Source organism: Anabas testudineus, chromosome 1 (assembly GCF_900324465.2).
Source record: "Anabas testudineus chromosome 1, fAnaTes1.2, whole genome shotgun sequence".
In the NCBI taxonomy this organism is placed as follows: Eukaryota; Metazoa; Chordata; class Actinopteri; order Anabantiformes; family Anabantidae; genus Anabas; species Anabas testudineus.
The window spans coordinates 27,216,303-27,237,411 of record NC_046610.1 but is presented as its reverse complement, the minus strand read 5'-3'; the positions used below and the strand labels follow the sequence as shown (position 1 = coordinate 27,237,411).

General features: G+C 40.8%; 1 protein-coding gene across 2 annotated transcripts; it reads left to right on the top strand.

Annotated features, from left to right (window-relative positions):
• Nucleotides 1–471: 471 nt before the first annotated feature.
• On the top strand, nucleotides 472–14,823 carry LOC113162379 (dual specificity testis-specific protein kinase 2-like). Of its 2 annotated transcripts, none has more exons than XM_026360466.1 (11): nucleotides 472–619; nucleotides 1,059–1,835; nucleotides 6,333–6,454; nucleotides 8,382–8,430; nucleotides 8,860–9,006; nucleotides 9,406–9,488; nucleotides 10,396–10,486; nucleotides 10,714–10,797; nucleotides 10,988–11,074; nucleotides 11,358–11,457; nucleotides 12,213–14,823. In XM_026360466.1, exons 2-11 carry the CDS (start codon nucleotides 1,629–1,631, stop codon nucleotides 13,448–13,450), a joined length of 2,208 nt encoding a protein of 735 aa, XP_026216251.1. In that variant the 5' UTR covers nucleotides 472–619; nucleotides 1,059–1,628; the 3' UTR covers nucleotides 13,451–14,823. The 2 variants fall into 2 exon arrangements, with proteins under 2 accessions (XP_026216251.1, XP_026216249.1); XM_026360464.1 differs by having other exon boundaries at nucleotides 1,046–1,835.
• Nucleotides 14,824–21,109: the final 6,286 nt, after the last annotated feature.

Genomic DNA, 21,109 nt, shown 5'->3' with positions numbered 1-21,109 from the left:
TTTTTGGTAAAAAAAAAAAGTTTTATGTTTTTTACATTTACAAATAAATAAATCAGTAAAGGTCAGAGTAATAACTTTTGCACATGTCCGTAGGTGCTGGTCTACAGTGATTTGGTCAGCGTGAGTCATCCTTCATGGTCTCTGCAAGTGCATGTGTAGCGTACACCTGTAGAGAAGTACAGCAAATCAGTAGAATGTGAATTAAATCATTATTGAGAATATGAATGTTTTATTTTGGTGTCCTTATGAAGAAACATTTAGTGTGGAAAATATTTTATTGAAACTCTAAGTTGTGTTATTTATGTGATAATACAGTTTTCTACATCCAGAAATACAGAACTACAGAGCTGCTTTAGGCTGCTGCTCTTAGATCTTTTGCGTGAATTGCATAATTTTTATTGTGAAATGTCTAACAGGACGTCGTCTTGATAACTGTCGCCAACTTGACTCTGGGCCGTTTCAATATGGAAATCGCCCCTACAAGCGGCTCGTGAAACTGGAATCCAAACAGGATTATCAGCGGCGGACGGCGCCGAGCTATCGAGCGACATCTCCGGCTTTAGATCACCTCCTACACTTGGATAGTATCGACATTTTCATCCAGATCGCGAGGAGCGAGGTAAGCAGTAGACTGTGCCTCTGCAAGCCGAACGTCACTGATTGCTCCACTATGAACAGTCGCTAGGTGTCTTTTGGCCAGGAGAAATGTGGGATTGTGAAATAATATTCGCGGATTTTCTTAATCTTGCTCAAAATGTTATTTACACACGCAGAGGTGAGAAAAAACACAGTTGTGCGCGACCTAACGTTATAATGTGACGGTCGGTCCGGCAGAGCCGGCCAGTGGAGCTGCTGGTTTATCGCCCTGCGAGCGGTGAATTCCTACGGCTGCACACGGACAGCAGATGGGCCAGGCTCAATTTAGAGCAGCTCTGAGTCTGCACGATACGACAGTATCCGCGCATGTGTCCCGTTACAATGATGACATTTCTCCATTAACACCAGTCTCTCAGTGCTGATTCTCGTTTATGTCTCTTTTGCACAGGGACTGTGTACAGGAACTGGCTGCTCGGCCCTCCTACCCTGTTCTGATACCGCGCAGGTGCAGCCTTCATCACCACAGCCTCGAAAAGTAACGGGATGACGAGGGAAGCGAGCCTCCGGACGTACGACGAGGCGACGTTCAGGGACTCTCAGGAACTCTTAAAACCGCTGTGGCATCGACACGGACATTTGGAGCAATTTAACTTCTCATTAGTTTTTTCCATCTGTTCTAGGAAGTCAGAGGGATCCCCATAGGAATCTTGAAGCCGAATGGATGACCTAGATATTCATATTTACCTCAAATTAAATGAATGGCTGAAAGGCAGAAAGTTAATAAATAGTATTTAATAGTAGCTTGAGGTCTGCTGTACCGTTCGTTAGGGAGCATCCTGGAAACCAAATGTTGTTATTATCAATATTATCAACTCATCCATATAACCCAAAGGAGACATTAGTGACCCTTGTGACCAACATGACGGTGGGAGCCCCCCTAAGCTCGTGTTTCAGGGCTTCTGTTGTCTAGCAGATACTTTCTCCTGCGGGAAACAACTGGAGCAATTGGAGCGTGGTGCTCCGCCAGCACCATGGACTACCACGCCGAATGCTGCTTCTGTGACTCAGAGGAGGGTCACGGCGGCCCGGACGAGCCGCCCCTCCACAGCATCCATGCTCCTAACCGGATCCGCCCGTCCTCGTACCGAGCCCTGCGGAGCGCCGTGTCCAGCCTGGCCCGCATCGATGACTTCTTCTGTGAGAAGATCGGTTCAGGTTTCTTCTCGGAGGTCTTCAAGGTATGTGCACCCCAACACCTGTTCTATCTGTAACTGGTCTGTTATAGTTAGAGTAAAGTTCTATGGGTTAGGCATTACTGATTTCAGCAGTTTAAAACAAGCAGGTGAGGAAGATTTTGGAATCCGGGCTGGACTGGAGCAGGAGTCATCAGGAGGGTTTAGTATCACAAGTTCATCTGATAATTGTTGTGATAAAGAGGTGGATAAACAAACTGCATAATCCCAACTTTATATTTTTATAGTGGCATTCAACTGAAATGATTTACAATTCCAAAAACTGCTAATTATCTAGTCAGTATCTCTTTTTCTCTTCTGAAGACCTGATACTGCTGAAACAGACATAGTAATGTTTTTTAGGGAAAACTTCCTGATACTGTGCAGGCTGTAAAAAGTGAAATACTGTGAAAACTTACATTCTGACACCTTTACAGGCTATGTGTTGGAGCTACGTCTGTCATTGACTACTACACTAAAGACAACACTCGAGAGATCCCACTTTCCATTTAACACCATCATCATGTCAAAGGCTGAACAAACGCCTAACAAACACGTCTTCCTCATAAACATTAGAAAGCCACCTTGACAAGATCTCTTAATGAATTAACATGGTGTCATTTTTATTTTTGAATGTATTCATTTTAATGTCAGACCTTAAGACAAGCAATTAATTCAAATCTAGAAAAACATTTAGGCCTGGTCCACATGTACACGTGAAAGGCCAACCATGTCTCCTAAAAGTGATGTTTCTGTATAACTGAACTGTTTTTGTAGCAAACATAATTATGCAATGACTAAAAAAGTATTTTTTTGTGTGTTGTGAAAAAAGTATTTTTTGAATGAATGAAATGCCACATTTATAACAGACAGTGGTAGTTGGAGTCCACATAATGGGTAGAACCACCACACCAGAGACCCACTCCACAGTCGTGTGTGAAGTTGGGTTTAGGCAAGAGAAGCACTTTGGTTAATGTTAGAGAAAAACTTAAGTTTAATAAACAAATTGTTGTAAGAAGTAGCTGTTTACATTTTCTCTGTTAGCCAGACCACAGTCTTTCTCTAACCTTAACCTAGTGATGTGAACCCAGCCAGGAGGAAAATCAGCTGTTGTCCTGGTACATTTTATTGATGTTTGCAGTATAAGCTTACTTACAGCTTGTTATTTCTGTTAAAATATACTTGTAATCCTTGTAACAGAACATGTAATGATACCAATGCAGTTTTGTCTGATGGCATTTTAGTTGTATAGTAATTAAATATTTAAGAAATTGAAAAAGATACATTTTAAAATATAACCCTGACAGTCACCCTTATTTCTGTATTCATTCCTAGGAACAGACTAAAAAGTTAACATTAATTAAACAGATCAATAAGCTATAGTTTTAGTTGACAACTGTCATTGAATGAAATACTGACAATATTCTAATTTAGTGATCTAACAGAGAACAGAACAGCACTATGAGCTTTCAATTATGGACTATTCCTTATACTGTGTCACTGACACGTCCTTAAGTATCAGACAGTGTTGTTTACACAGAGACCATGCTCTGAGCAGCCACACTACACTGATGCACGCGCTAGATTGAGAATAAGATGGTTTTCAGCTCAACAGGAAGGCCTGATTCCTGATCGGTTCTGCTACACTTTGCTAATGCAGCTCTGATTTGTATTTTGACTGTTGTGTAGATACTAAACAGTGTAGTTCACTGAGGGTAATGTGTGATTGACTGTTACATCTGTGACATGTTTTTCATACATGTAAATTCATGTGTACAGGACGTGTCCATTAGTATATTTGTTGTATGTGTTTTGTAGAGTATGTGTGTCTGTTTGTGTATGTATGGTAACAACCTGATTAAACCAGACTAAGTAGATTACTCACTAACACTACGTATGTGTGTGTGTGTGTGTGTCTGTGTGTGTATATGTATGTGTGTGTAAACAATTACCTTCAGATTCCACACACCATCTGTATGTGAACTTGTCCTGACCAAGTAAAGACATGTAAAGAAGATGTTGGATTTTGCTCAGGCTGAGGCTTTAGATAAAGTGGATTCTGGCACACATTCCTCTGCTCTTATCTGAAATGGCCAAAGCTTTACACACTCACCCCCCAAAACAGCAGGACAACATAACCTGGAGTAGTTTGATGGACATGTTTTGAAATGGACATTTTAGCATTAAAAATAATTATGTAATCAGTGAAATACCTATCATACCTAAACGGATTCAGAAGCTCATTATAAATATAAAATGCAGTCACATTTTAAGTCCATATCAATGCAGTGTTTTTGAGAATCAAAACAGTATCTCATGACATAATATACTATGTTTTCAGGGTAAAATTAAATATGCATTTTTATATCTTACTGCCACTTTTTTAGTGTCCATATTGTCCATTTTTCTTTCTTTCTAAATGCAGCAGCAGTGTAGTTAAATAGCTTTATTAACTTGCTTTTGTTTTGTCTGTTTTCATGTATTTTCTTATGTTTCGGCATGTTAAGCTCTTAGGGCTCAAACCACCGCTGTGACACTTTAAAGTGATCGCATTGTGACTGTGTAGAGTGGGACCACTGTTTGACTGTTGGATGAGGTAAAAGTAAACAAAGAAAAACATCTCCACCTGCAGAATGTTTTTGGCCAACTTTGCTAAGTTACAGCCATTTCATGCATTTAATGTTTAATACAAGGATGGAGTGACTTTCACTTTCAGCTGCAAATTAAATAATGCTCAGTGGTCTTATCAATCATTACCTCAATCAGGAAATGGTTAATGAGGGGGAAAGAAGGAAAGAATAAGGTGTTCTGGCAATAATTCAGTACAAGTAACAGTGATAAGAAACACTCTTAAATAACAATCTGATACCAATCTTGTTTTTTATATATTGTGTGTGTGTGTGTGTGTGTGTTTGTGCTTCCTGTCTGTTGCTGGAAGAGGCTTCATTAATGGCCCATCGGATTTGTGGAGATCAGAAGGGATGAAGGGAAATCCAGAAAGCCTATTAGTGCTATTAATACACACACAAACCTACACACACAGGCACTTAAGGGTCCTGACACTGGCTGTGGTTTCTTCTGTCATGATGATATGATTATATATTATGTCTGTTGTTACGTAACTAATTAATCTACAGTATATCTGATGTAAATGCAGTTTAAATGTCTGACATATTGTCACATACACTGCCCGTCCAAAGAAAAGTCATACACTCAAAACCAATGTATTGTTGGACCGCCTTTGGCCTTAATTACAGCACAATCATCATTTCAATAAGCTTCTGCAATGTTACAACATTTATTCTTGTCCAGAGTTGCAATAATTGTTCACCAAGATCTTTTATTGATGATGGGAGTCAGATTCCTGTGCAGTCTTCTGGAACAGGTTAAATCTGGAATCATTAGACCACATGACCTTCTTCCAATGAACAGTTTTTTACCCAGTTTTAATAGTTTCAGCAATCTCCTTAGCTGTTTTCTTTGATTGATGCATGCCAATAATTTGACCCTTCTGAAATAGATGGACATCTTTTTCACAACCACAGGATGTGTTTTCTGACACGGTTGTTTAAGAAATGTGGGCTGTTTAATGCACTCAGTGCACAGTGCATTAGTTAGGGTTAAATAACTTGTTGGCAGCTGAAAAATAATCATCCATGCAGTAATTATCTAGTGGAATGCTCCTACCTATTTGCATAGTCAAATCCAGGTGGTGACTTTTTTTTTTGGTTGGGCAATGTATACTGTGTACTGTATATGGATATTGATTATTATTAGTATGTTATTCTTGCAGACATACAATGCAGAGTGCAAAATGCAAAATTAGCCTCTTTTCCAGTAAATTGGTTTCTTCTATAATTTGCTTCATCTTCCCTTTGCACTTTTTTTGTTTATTTGTTTATGTCCTGTGATCCCGGTTTTGCACTGAGTCAATGAAAGTAGATGAATTGGAAAATACATTATGTTGTTTGTGCAGGATCAATGTGAAGCAGGTGTGGTCCCTTAAGGACCATGACTGGCCATCCCTGGACTAGCATGACAGCTATTCTCCCTATCTCTGTGACTCCTGTCACAGAGATAGGGAGGAATGTGTGCCAGAATCCACTTTATCTAAAGCCTCAGCCTGAGCAAAATCCAACATCTTCTTTACATGTCTTTACTTGGTCAGGACAAGTTCACATACAGATGGTGTGTGGAATCTGAAGGTAATTGTTTACACACACATACATATACACACACAGACACACACACACACACATACGTAGTGTGTGAGTAATCTACTTAGTCTGGTTTAATCAGGTTGTTACCATACATACACAAACAGACACACATACTCTACAAAACACATACAACAAATATACTAATGGACACGTCCTGTACACATGAATTTACATGTATGAAAAACATGTCACCGATGTAACAGTCAATCACACATTACCCTCAGTGAACTACACTGTTCAGTATCTACACAACAGTGAAAAACTCTGTCTGGTTGTTTTTCAGGTGCAGCATCGGATCACGGGACAGGTGATGGCACTGAAAATGAACACGCTGGCTAGCAACAAAGCTAACATGCTACGAGAAGTTCAGCTCATGAACAGACTTTGCCACCCCAATATTCTCAGGTAGGTAATATCTACAAACAGGTCTTTATGCTAATATGTTTAGATCTATATAATATGATATCTTAATAATAAACACTAATCTCAGTGTTGTCCCTATTTGCTTTTATTGTAATTCTTGAAGAAAACTGTTGTCTGGGCTGGTGTGTTGACTCTCAGGAGATGAATTCTTATGGTGGGTGTTTTTAAGTGATTCAAATTGTTTATCTCCTGTGCACTACTCATAAAAGGTTTTTACAACACAATGTTAAAAATAGGCTGTGATGGTAAATAAAATAGGTAAAATAACCAGCAAACACCGTGTATCTTCTGCTGCAGTTTAATAGGTTTCATGTAAGAGCCACCAAGATATTGAAAGTGATTGTTCCTTTACATTTCTTAACAGGCCACAGTATAAAGTAGTGTGTTCAACCTCCATTAAGTCCTCCAACTCTATGCCCACATAGGTTGTTGGTCCCAACCATCTCATACCATCTCAATTGATGGAAGCATGTCCCTGTGCACATAGGCAGGCATGGTGTGAGGTTCCAGCTGAGAGGAAACTCTCAGATTTATTTATTTTTGCCTTGAGTTTGCAGGTTCTCTCCTTGCATCGATTGTCTTTGGAAACCTCTGTTGAAAACTAGTTCAGCCAACAGTTTTGGGATATTGTTATGTGTGTATTAAAGACTAGCTGAGAAATGTGGACTTGTCTAAGATTTAGGTTTCAATCTGGATTTAACTGTGGACTGTTTCAGGTGACAATGGTTTTCCAAAGTACTGCTGAGTAATGTCATCATGGTAGCACAGTTTCATATGCAGTACTACCTGAGGGATCAAAGGTCACGCACACTCAAGAGTGGTCTCTGCTTATGGCCTTTACACACTGAGATTTTCCTGGTTTCCCTGAATCTTTCTGTAGATGCTAAAAGACCTCAATTCTTTGCAATCATGAGAAATATTCTTTGATCTTATTGACAATTCTCTCTTGATGTTCAGGACAAAGAGATGAGCCACAACCCATCTTAATTAATAATTAATCAGAAGCAATGTAAATGTAAATTAAGGCAATGGTGGCATATACAATAAGAAATGAGAATTAATCAGCTATCCAAAACTGTACTGAGTTACTTGTATATTTTATAAACTTTTCAGTTATTTTGCCTCTGTTCCTACTTTTTAGTATGTTGCTGCACCAAACTCTAAATTTGCTTACATTTACATTGAAGGCCATAACTAATTTAAGGAAGCAAAACTAACTCAAGACATTGTACCCATTGCTCCTTGCTCCTTCAGTCCTGTTACTGCACCTAAGTATGCATCCCCATAGCTGTTCCCCTGAGCAAAGCTACAGTAGATGCTTGCTTTTTCTGTGCAAAAGAATGCTGCATCTTTAAAACCCATGTTTGCTGTGACTTTCCCCAAAATTAGCCTAATTTTTTGATAAGTTTCAATAAAGACGAACAGAGTTGATGTGTGAGCTGTAGCATCAACAGCATACACAGTCTAACCAGAATAACAACATAAGGCCAACATTTACTCTAGATGAACATGAAAATAGAACAGCTAAAAGACAAAAGATCTTGTCATTTTTCACTTAATTTCTAGTTATTGCAGCTTTATTATACGATAATACTGTAATAGTTTTTTTTTAAATTGTACTTTTGATGTTGACGCAAACTGACATCACAGATTTAGTTCCATTTTAGTTTGAACTTTTCTGGAAGCTGGGTTTGTGTGTGTATTTGTGAGCAGATAATAGCAGAGAAGGTACTTCTGTTTGACTGAAACTACTGAGAAACAGAAGGAGTTAACTAAATTCAAGTCCTGCTTTACTTTGATGTGTTACATTTCTATAATAATGGGATTACGGGAATGTGTGAAATGTATTCAAAATGTAATAATATGTTATCTACGGTGTTTTAAATCATATGTCTCCACCTCTCCTCAGGTTCCTTGGGGTTTGTGTCCATAAAGGTCAGCTCCATGCTCTGACTGAGGTAAAACTATCAGCAGGACCCCTCTTCTGGCTTTAGGTTCTTTAAACAATTGACGAGGCTCACTTTGGGTCTCTTTGTTCTCACTGGCCTCTCCCTTTTCTCTTCTTTCCTGTTTCATTCATACAGTTGTGCATCTGTGGTTACTATACTGTTAATGGATAAAATGACAGAAACATCACATGACAAGACAATCTTTTGTTGAAAGTTTTTTTATAAATCACAAATGCAGCTGCTGATGCTAATGTAGTGGTTAACGTGGTTACCACAGATACAGATGATCATACCTACCCTCACCACCAGAGGTCTCCAATTACTGTGTACTGTTTCATTTGACTCACTTAAAGTGAAACCTTTAAAAATAGGGCACAACAGTCGTTGGCAGTACATTTGTGTAATAAATGCCCTCTCCTCTCTCCACTCCCTCTCTAGTATATAAACGGAGGTAACCTGGAGCAGCTGTTGGACAGTGATCTGTATCTGTCGTGGCGTGTCAGGATCGGTCTGTCTCTGGATATCGCCCGAGGACTGCAGTACCTGCACAGCAAGGGCATATTTCACAGAGACCTCACATCCAAGGTAAAGCATACAGAACTAAGATCCTGACATCAGTGAAATATATACTCCAGCAGACATTCGCAAATCACACTAAGAGATTACCAATACAAGTAGTTATCAAATGTTAGATTACACTAACGAAATTACGCTTTGAGAGATCAGCTGTATATCTTACTGTTGCTAAGGGAAACATTTTTATCCTGTCACACGTTAAACAGTTTACAGGAAGGCTCAAAGTAAATTAATGTCAGAGCAATTTTTCCAGTCTGAAATGTTTCAGTCATTTCCTGTGATATTGGAAAGGGAGGCAGGGAAAGCTAATAGATCAGAGAGTTGTTTGTCGATTAAATTAGGTTTTTAATTACCACAGTTGTACCAAAAGTTGTTTGTAGACCTCACCCTGACTGTTTTCCTGTGCAGAACTGTCTGGTTCGCTGTGAAAGTGGCATGTTCACTGCTGTGGTGGGAGACTTTGGCCTGGCAGAGAAGATCCCTAATTACAGGTTAGGGGGGTGGAATACATGTCCCACAACAGACCTTTCATGAAACAACTTTTATTCAGCTGGAAAGTTTGATCTCATTGTGATGTTAATCACAGCCAGTGAGAGTATGTGTCCATAGTTGGCAGACATACAGATAGATTTCAGATTAGATCAGATATACTTCAACAGGAGATTGTATTATGGAAAATAATAATGTAACACATTTGCTGTTAAGTCTTTACATTCATGTCAACATTGGAAGTTATTTATGCTTGGTGTCGGTGTGTAACCCATCTCAGTCTCTGTTTTGCCCATTATTTGTCTGTAATTTACTTACTGAACATGTTTTCATCCAACACAAGTCATGAATATATTCTTTGATTAGACTGTAAAATCTTATTTAGGAATTTTGTTGAATCAGCTAATATTTTTTGTATGTAACTAGTAAGTAAACAGACTAGACTTATGTTTTCAGGATTAACTGAACTTAAATTTTAATTTTTTTATTGTTTAAATCTTCAAACAAGAGTTGTTCTAAGTAGAAAGTTTTGGTTTAAAATAATTGATTTAGTATAAGTGATAATAATTTAGGGTACTTGGTGCTTGAAGTACAATTGAATGTTCAATGTAAGATCAATGGAATTAACTTAAATAAACACAACATGAACACAGGATGAACACATCAACACAATAGACTATTATAATGAAGCTGCTTAGATTTTTTCAAATAACTACATACCTAGTTCAACAAACAAATTCTACTAACAAATCAAAATCAACTTGAATTAAACTTTAACTTGCCTTTAATTTTTGGGCAGCCTCTGCACTCAAGTTGTAGCAAGTTATATCTTACAGGGTTGGTGTATTATATTGCATACTGTACAGTGGTACTGTAGTGGATGTGAATGGTGAATTGGTGTCTCTGCAGTGAGGGTGTGATGAAGCAGCCTCTGGCCGTTGTGGGCTCTCCGTACTGGATGGCCCCAGAAGTTCTGCGAGGAGAGCTGTACAATGAGAAGGTAAACCTGCACAAACCAAACCAACACAGTATAAATGCAACACCTAAACTTTTGTGAGTATAATAAAACATTCTAAATCCTACATGTATTACAAGTTAAATTAGAAGCTATAGAATTATTGATTTCTCCTGAAAGCCAGACACAGACACACATCATTTTAGCCTGATATCAGCTTGAAGACCAGGGCCCTGAAAAAAACTGACTTGCACACCCTCTCATCTGCTCAGGTGGATGTGTTTGCATATGGCATCATCCTGTGTGAGATCATCGCCCGGATTGAAGCTGATCCTGACGTCTTACCCAGGACAGAGGTTCTAGTCTGCACCTTTTTAGATTAGTTTTTAGTTGTGTAGTGCGTGAACGGCTTTATTTACAGTCTCTGTGATTACTTACACTTGATATAAAGTGATTTTCATTTCATATTTTTAAAATAGCAACAACATACAGTATTAATGAATTGCTTTTTGTGTAATGTGCGTGCTTGTGCGTGTGTGTTTGTAGGACTTTGGTCTGGATGTGGATGCATTTGAGAACATGGTTGGAGACTGTCCACCTGCATTCTTTAGCCTTGCTGTCACCTGCTGTAATGTAAGTAAACACAAACACACACACACAACCACACACACACACACACACACACACACACACACATTACCTCAGTTAACATGACCCATAATGTTTTGTATAAACGTTTCCAGTTTTATGTGTGATACAATCATTCGTTGATTATTGCCAAACGCTATATAAAAGAGAACTTTATCTACTCCGTAATAATAATATAATAATATAATATAATATATATATGTAATAATATTTATACCCACCATGTCAATCTTTTTGCTTGTGTGTTTGATGTTTGTTTTATTTTCAGATGAGTTCTGAGAAACGTCCCTCATTCTCTGACATTGTCTTTACACTGGAGAGCATGGAGACAGTGGAAGAAGGAGGCAGCAAGAAGCCCATTGCATGTGGTACATTCAAATGAAGAATTCCTTATTTGGATGAAAAACAAATTGACATGTTTTTACAATACTGTCATTATGGGCACTTCCCCAAGGCTGCATGGCTTTTCTCCTGAATACTCTGATCTGTTCCTATCTTTGTTCTAAACAGCTAAGGTGTGTGTTATTGTAGAATGTAAATGCACTGTAAAAAACACTAATTTATATAAACTGATTAAGCTGTTAAAACACTACAGTTATGGCCACATTAACCTAAGGGGAACTATATTTGAAACATACTTAATGCAGGGATCTATTTAAAATCCCTTTTATGAGTTGATTCTGTGTTTTAATTAACAGTAGTGCCAACGGTTTGACACACTATAAACCTGTAGTATTTGGAAACATGGAGCAGTTTTGCCCATTTTGTCCAGTAGATAATCCAGCCTAGGCAGCAGCTTCTCACACATGATGGCATCATCACATGATGTGACTGGCATACTGGTCAGAGATGTTTTTTCCCTATCAGGTTTTCCCCTGAGAATTAGTCAAATTCAAGGACTCACATGTAGATAACCGTGAATTAGGGTGATTCCCATGAGTTCTCTCCAGTCTCTGCTTCCTTTTACCAGGAAAAGTCATGCACTGAAACATAAACACATCTAAATCAAACCATGAAACTGTTCTGGATAGTATGGTTTTTCTAGTTTCTTTTTAGTTTGTTTTTTTGTTCTGCCACACACGTTGACCTGTTTTTTGTCTTTCTCTTTCCTTCCCTAACTCAGAGCCAGTGGCTGTGGATGTCAGCCCCTACCGACGCCGCAGCTCTCCCTGTCCCCTCAGTAAACGCATACGGCAATGGCAAGGCTTAGTGAGGAGCCAGTCGGACATGTTACCCCCATCATACCTGGCTCCTGCACTCCTTGGGACCCCCGCACGGATAAACCCTTTCTCTCTCAGACAGGACCTGAATGGGGGGCGATGTAAACTCTTAGACACACCCAGCAAATCTGTCATCTCCCTGACTTTCACTCTGCCTGCACTATGTGACCCATGTGCCTCCCTTCACCTCCTCAGAGGAATGAGGGGGGCCCAAGTTTCGCAAAGAAGGTGCCAGTCTCTCCCCTGTACTCCAGAGCTCAACCGGACTATAGCCTTGTCAAGAGACATGGAGGGGAAGGAGGAGGACAAGAATGAGCATTTCACAGTGATAGCAAATAAAGGAGGGTCTGGGGAGCGTGTGGCAGACGAGAGGGAGAAGAAAGTGGTGTCCAGAAAGGTGGATGAATGGTTAAACATTGAGATAGCTGAGAAGACAGACTTGTTAAAGGAGGATAAGAAGGAAATGAGAGAGGATTCCAATCTCCCTGTAGAACTAGAGATGGTGTCTCTGGAGCAGTTAGAGGAGGAGGTTGAGGAAGAAGAGGAGGACAGCATATGTAAAACAGAACCCATGGACTGTACCAAGTCTCCAGAGCCAGCAGAGAAAGTCCTGGACTCCACATTTGTAAAACCACTGCTCACCTCCACCTCCTCATCCTCTTTACAGACTAGTGGCTGGCGACTTCCAATCGCCAATGGTCCATCCTCCTTGCCTCCTCTGCAACGACTGGACAACAACAATGGCTCAGCTCTTGTGATTGGCCAGCAGGTGCAGTTGGGTGGAGGAGGGCTGGCTAATGGTTACAGTGCAGCCCAAGTCCTGTCCTCTGACCCAAGTGGAGCCTCAGAGCAAGATGAGGTCATTTCCTGTACGGGCTGCTGTTTCGTAGGTCTGACTTTCCCCTCCGTGTGCCTCCGTGGTTCAGCTGCCATGGCTGCACCACACAGAAGGGCTTCGTTACCACGGCAGCGAGCTTACCGCAACCTTAACAGTACCATAACTGGTGGCCGCAATTCCTCACCAACAACAGCTGCCACAGCAAACAAATCTCTCCTGTGTCACAGTTCCAATGGGCTAGTTGTGGCTGGGACTGCTGTGCCATGTGAGCCCGGCTGGTCCCTCCCAGAAGCCCAGACATAAGGCGGCACATAACAGGTTTGGTTTTGTAAAATGCACCAGCACTAAATGTTAGCAGGCACACTAATACTGACACCAACTGCTGAGATGTGTTGTTGATTCTGTCCAATCACAAAATATATATTGGTGATTACAGTGCCATCTGGTAGGGGACTAAAACCAACACATCACTGTGACAGTGAAGAACATGGGTTTGTCAACTGAAGGGTGGTGTAGGTAGGCAGAAAGGTACAACCAACATGGGTTAAATGAACACTGAACAGCACTCAACAACACATCATTGCTGCTGGAAAGTTGCTGATCCACACACAGCATCACACTGAACCTCACACTCAACCAGCCGGACTGGCTACAGTTTTGGTTCATTGGTAAAATAACCTGTCGCTGATTAAACAAGTTAAAGCATTCTTCTGATAAAATACTATGATTTTATATATTGTAGTTCGTGACAATTACAATTATTTTAAATAGTACAATTTTATACATAAAATTGCTGTCCAAAATTAATTAAATTTAGACCCAAGTATTATTGAAACCACTGACTATGATTTATTCTGTACATTATGTGGTGTAGGAACAATTTTGTAATTAATCCTTCCTTTTTTGGAGGAAGTTTAGAAGGAATGAAATAGTTTTGCATGGCCGCCATTGGCAGTGTCTCTGCAGGCACACTACAGATGGAAACACTACACTTACGCCCCAGTTCTTTATGATGTGAACAGAAAATGACAAATGTGATTAGGGTTTACCTCGCTAGTCAAGTGTGGCTACAGGTAGTTTAGCAAATATAAAAACATAGTCTTTAGTTCTAAGTTTAGAATAGAATAACAATAGCTATATAGGGTGTATTTCAAGGTACAGGTGTGTGCGTGTGTGGATGGGTGGGGTGGGGGGGTCTGGTGATGTCTGTTGTTTTGTGGGATTTAAAGGAAGAAGCTCTTCCTTGTCATGCCATGAATATTTTTTACTTTTGCACAGTTTGGAGCACTTTGAAGTGAGACACCAAGCTTTTGCTAGATGGTGCTGTATTTAAATATGTGTATGTGTTTGTGCTTTAGGCCCAACAAACTACAGACCTGTCATCCTTTAATATCAGCTCCCCCTCACATGTATGTGTATGTGTATGTACATATACATTGTGTTTACACTATTGTAATTTAAAAAATGGCATGTGAAGCAGGTAATAAAATGTATTGTACCCATGATTCCACACACTGTGTGTGTATGTGCTTTACAGTAAAAAGAGTGTTAGATACTCACAGGTAACTGTTATTCCATCATTTCTGATGTTAAACCACGGTTGTCACTTCATTTCCATGTTCTGTTCTACACAACTAGAAATCTGCGTGGACTAATCTGGTAATAAACAAATATACTTATCCATAACCTAGTGTGCTGTTTTGTATATATTTTTTATCAGAGAAAGTTAAAGAGTAGGGGAGAATACGGAGTAAGGAGTAAAAGAACAACAGGCTGGCCGGATCCTTTTTGAATTTAGCCTATTGGTTGTGGCCTCCAGGCCCAGCTTTATTTTTAGCTTTTAAGCTAACTTTTTTTTTTAGCTTTAAGCAAACACAAATGCATCACTCTTCCCCTCTCTCCTTTTCCACTTCTAACATTGGCCATCCTGGTTAGTGATGGTCATCAAAGGCCAAAGGATAGGGAACCATCAAAATATCTCACCCCCAAAACCACTGGTTCAGTTACTTCATCCAGGATTTTGCCTAAACTACAGTACAGATTATGGTGCATTTGATAAGATAAAATAAGATATTCTTTATTGATCCCACATTGGGGAAATTCAATTGCTACAGCAGGTCAGTGCAAAAACAACAACAGAACAACAGTAATGTGCAAAAAGAATGAAAGGGTGTGCAAAAATACAAAAGTAATAAACATTTAACGAGAATCTACAACTATATACACTATTACGACTTAACATATATAATATGTTATACGTAATAATAAAATAAATAAAGTAAAAAACAATACAGTCAGGTGGGCTATGGATGCATGATAACCGGTTTTGTACATGTATATTTAAACTGTGGACTTTAAATCATGTCATAAAAATTGTTTCTCTTATCAACTACAACTGTAGTAACTATCCCGATGCTTATCCCGACGCCGTGCACATCATAGCAGGGGATTTTAACCACACGGACCTTAAGCCAGTGCTTCCTAATCTGTACCAGCATGTTAAGTGTACCACCAGAGAAGCAAACACTCTGGACAAGGTCTACACAAACATTAAGCTAGGCTATAGGGTCAGACGATTTTGGCCCTCACCTGGGCCAGTCTGACCATGTGTCTCTGCTTCTAATCCCTGCATACGCCCCCCTTAGGAAAACTGCTCTTACAATCTCAAAAATTGTAAAAACATGGCCTGATGATGCCTCTCAGCATCTGCAGGACTGTTTTGAGAGGACCAACTGAGACGTCTTTGAAGATCCAGACCTGGAAGTGTTCACGGATAGTGTGCTATGTTACATTAAGAACTGCATAGACACTATTACAGTGGACAAGCACATCAGGGTGTTCCCTAACAGGAAGCCCTGGATGAACCGGGAGGTCCAGCAGCTACTGAGGGAGAGGAACACTGCCTTCCAGGGCTCTCTACAGCTCGACATGAGCCAACCTGAAGAGAGGCATCAGGAAGGCTAAACTGGATTATAAGAGGAAGATTGAAGGCTGCCTGGACAGCAACAACAGCAGGGAGGTGTGGCAGGGAGTCCAGCATCTGACCAACTACAGGACGACCCTCTGTGCCGCCGAAGGCGACTCCTCGTTGGCGGAGGAGCTGAACCTTTTCTTCACTCGCTTCGAGATAGAGCAACCAGACACACCCACACATCCACATTCTGCAGCCCGCACGAGGTGAGGGGAGTATTGAGGTCCGTCAACTCGAGGAAGGCTGCTGGTCCAGACGGTGTCTCTGGACGAGTACTGAAGGACTGTGCAGACCAGCTGGCTGGAGTGTTCACCAGGATTTTCAACCTGTCCCTGGCCTACTGTCCCACCGTACCTGAAGTCCTCCACCATAGTCCCCCTGCCCAAGAAAACGTACATTACCAGCCTCAATGACTACCGGCAAGTTGCACTCACCCCAGTGGTGATGAAGTGCTTCGAAAAACTGGTAAGGGGTCACATCACTTCACTACTTCCACCATCCTTCGACCCACACCAGTTTGCGTACAGGGCGAACAGATCAACAGAGGATGCCGTAGCCACTGCCCTCCACACGGCACTGTCCCACCTGGAGCAGCAGGGGAACTATGTGCAGATGCTCTTTGTGGAATATAGCTCTGCATTTAACACAATTCTTCCCCACAAACTAGTTAACAAACTGTTGTACCTAGGACTCCCACACTCCACCTGCTCTTGGATCAAGAGCTTCCTCTCTGATCGCAGTCAGAGGGTGAGAGTGGGCCCACACACCTCCAAGGTCCTTAGTCTCAGCACTGGCTCCCCACAGGGCTGTGTGCTGAGCCCCCTGCTCTACACTCTTTACACCTATGACTGTACTCCTGCTCACCACAGCAACACTATCGTCAAGTTCGCAGATGATACCACAGTGGTGGGACTCATCTCAGGGGGAGATGAGTTTGCCTACAGAGACGAGGTGGAACAGCTGACATTGTGGTGCAGGGGGAACAATCTGCTCCTTAACACCTCCAAGACAAAAGAGGTTGTCATTGACTTCCGGAGGACGAAAACTGAGGTCCCTCCACTGTACATTGGTGGGGACTGTGTTAAGAGGGTGTCAGACTTCCGGGGGTCCACATAGAGGAGGATATAACCTGGGGAGTACATACCTCTGAGCTGATAAGAAAGGCCCAGCAGAGACTGCACTTCCTAAGGGTACTTAGGAAGAACAACATCTACCAGAGACTGCTGGTGTCCTTTTATCGATGCTCTATTGAGAGCATCCTCACATAATGTGTTTCTGTGTGTTTCAGCAGATGTACAGTGGTTCAGAGGAATGTCTGAATTTACAATGCAACTCATTGTGCAGAAACTGGCCATTTCTTGTCTGACTACTGCAATGTCCTGCTAATGGGGCTACCAGCACGCATCAAACTCCTACGCCAGCGAGCAAGACAACAGCCTTTGTCACACTTTCCCTTGCCTTCTGTCATCCTCATAAATGCCTGATTCCTTCTGGAACAAAAATTCCAGGCTTATGTCAACCTGCAGCATGATTTCAAAGATGCATATGGCCCTGTCAGAGAGCTGGCTTGGCGAGAAGGACTCTAACTCTGCAATGTTAATTGGTGGCTTTGGTGTGCCTTTGCGGACAGACTGAAATCATTTAACTACCAGCAGGTCATGTGGACGAAGTGTATAGATTTATGTGAATAACAGATTGTATACAAACGTTGTAGTGAGGGAACATTTGTGCCCCAAGATAGAACTTTTATCCATGTCAATGTGGCCTTTTTACTTGCCTTGGGAGTTCCCCCAGATATCTTTTGTTTATGTTTATGTTTATGTCACCTTAGGTCAATGTAAACACTGGCACGGAAGGCATCCTACAAACGGTTCAGAGGCTACAGACCGCTGTTATGGCGCTGTCATGTGAACAAGTGGCTACAGATAAATTAATGTTTTTTCCAGCTAAACATTAAAGAGTTCCATACGATTGTATGGCAAAAGACAAAGTATGCAATTCTAACTATGATATAATTATTACTTACTTTGTGTAAGCTGGTTCCACAGAAGAGGAGCTTGAAATCACAAGAATAGAATAGTGAAAAGAATCGGCCGGAACCCCGGCAGGACTAACTATGACAGCCTAACTAAAAAGGAGAGCCAGAAGGAAACATAGACATGAGGGCTCCCTGGGATCACTTCACCATCAATAAACCTGAGTGATCAATGATAGCATCTAAACATACCAGTTCACGATAATGCTCTACGTCCATGAGTCTTTCCCTAAGGCAAATCTACTTACAAAAATGCTTGACTAAATAAATAGTTTTTCAGCATAGACTTAAACACTGAGACTGTGTCTGAGTCCCGAAAGCTATTTGGAAGGCTATTCCATAACTTTGGGGCTTTGTAAGAAAAAGCTCTGCCCCCAGCTGTAGTTTTAATAATACGAGGTACTGACAAGCACCCTGCATCTTTTGATCGAAGGCAGATCACAAGGCACTAGCAGTTCACTCAGATACTGCGGCGCAAGACTATTTATTGCTTTATATGTCAAAAGTAGTATTTTAAAATCAATGCGAAATTTCACAGGGAGCCAATGACGTTTAGATAAGATAGGGGTGATGTGCTCGTACCTTCTGGTTCTAGTGTGAACTCTCGCTGCTGCATTCTGAACTAGCTGAAGCTTGTTTATGCACCTAGTTGAACAACCAGACAGTAAGGTATTACAGTAGTCCAACCTAGAGGTGATGAAAGCATGAACTAATTTTTCTGCATCGTTTAGTGACAAAATATTTCTAGTTTGGAACACCAAACTCCACTGGAGAGCATGTGGAGTAATTGCCATTTAGATCTACATACTGATAACGATCAGTCAAATAGGATCTAAGCAAGGAGAGGGCTGTTCCCTTTATTCTTACAGCATTTTCTAATCTGTGAAGCAGAATGCTATGATCAATGTGTCAAAAGCTGCACTGAGGTCCAGTAACACAACCCTGATCAGAGGCCAATAGGAGGTCATTTACTACTTTAACAAGTGCTGTCTCTGTGCTGTGATGAGGCCTAAATCCTGAATAATACAGTTCCTGTATGCTATTTCTATGTAGATAAGAGCATAGCTGCCCCGCTACTATCTTTTCGAGAATCTTAGAGATAAAGAGGAGGTTTGATATCGGCCTGTAATTGGACAGTTGACAGGGGTCAAGATCAGGTTTCTTAATTAGCGGTTTAATAATTAATAATTAATAATAACTAATTTAAAAGATTTTGGAACATACCCACTGCTGAGTGAAGAATTAATTCTTTTCAGCAGGGGTTCTATTATTTCTGGCACTGTTTTAGAAAATGTGTCGGTATAGGGTCTTATGTACAAGTTGATGATTTTGCAGAAGAGATGAGTGAAATTAGTTCATTCTCTTCAAGGGGAGTAAAGTATTCTAGATTCTGATCTGATGTGGTTAGTTAATCATCTGCATCAATTAAATTGTCTGGTTTTAAAGCCTGAATTTTTTGCCTAATATTTACAATTATGTTATTGAAAAAGTTAATGAAGTTAATGAATACCAAGATTGGCACATTCGCCACTGGCGCTTTGTACTCTTCACAGATGAAAGCAGGTTCACACTGAGCATGTGACAGACGTGACAGAGTCTGGAGACACACTGGAGAACGTTCTGCTGCCTGCAACATCATCCACCATGAGCGGTTTGGCAGTGGGTCAGTAATGGTGTGGGGTGGCATTTCTTTGGAGGGCCGGATAGCCCTCCATGGGCTCGCCAGAGGTAGCCTGACTGCCATTAGGTACCGCGATGAGATCGTCAGACCCCTGTGAGACCATATGCAGGTGCGGTTGGCCTTGGGTTCCTCCTAATGCAAGACAATGCTAGACCTCATGTGGCTGGAGTGTGTCAGCAGTTCCTGCAAGTCGAAGGCATTGATGCTATGGACTGGCCTGCCCGTTCCCCAGACCTGAATCCAATTGAGCACATCTGGGACATCATGTCACGCTCCATCCACCAACGCCACGTTGTACCACAGACTGTCCAGGAGTTGGCGTATGCTTTAGTCCAGGTCTGGGAGGAGATCCCTCAGGAGACCACCACCACCTCATCAGGAGCATGCCGAGGCGTTGTAGGGAGGTCATACAGACACGTGGAGGCCACACACACTACTGAGCCTCATTTTGACTTGTTTTAGGGACATTACATCAAAGTTGGATCAGCCTGTAGTGTGTTTTTTCACTTCAGTTTTGAGTGTGACTCCAAATCCAGACCTCCATGGGTTAATAAATTTAGTTTCCATTGATAATTTCTGTGTTATTTTGTTGTCAGCACATAGTATGAAAACAATAAAGTATTTAATAAGAATATTTAATTCAGTCAGATCTAGGTTGTGTTATTTTAGTATTCCCTTTATTTTTTTGAGCAGTGTATTATGGATGTGATAATCATAGGTAAAACATCTTTGAGCATCTTTGAGTCTATTCGGGGTGGGGTCGTATTTAAACCATCTTGTGAATACTGAGATGCAGCTTTTTTCTTTTCCACTGGAGCTTGCCTCTGTCTAGAACGTCTTCTCTGGTCACACATTTTTCAGTTCTGATGTGTCAACTTGTTGCTTAAGGAAGCAAAATACATTTTTCATGCTTAAAAACCGAAGAAGGGTATATAATTTTTGTCTAAAATTCTCAATTTGTAATTGGGCAGTACTAAATATGCAACGGCATTAATGACCTAATTTCTGACATATGCAAAGTAATTGTGACTAGTAAAAAGAAACAAGTATATAAGTATAATTTTTCCTATTCTCAGTTTAATTTCAACTTGTCAAATTGCCATTGACATTGCCATTAAATGTGTTGAAGGATATTCAATTATAAACTCTTAAATGTTAAAACGGCCTGCCATAGTCTCCCGCTCAGTGTTGTTGAGTCGGGAATAATGGTGCGTTCAATGTAGCGTGTTGACTACGTAAATGACACAATCTGATTGTTTCTGTCTGTTCAACGCA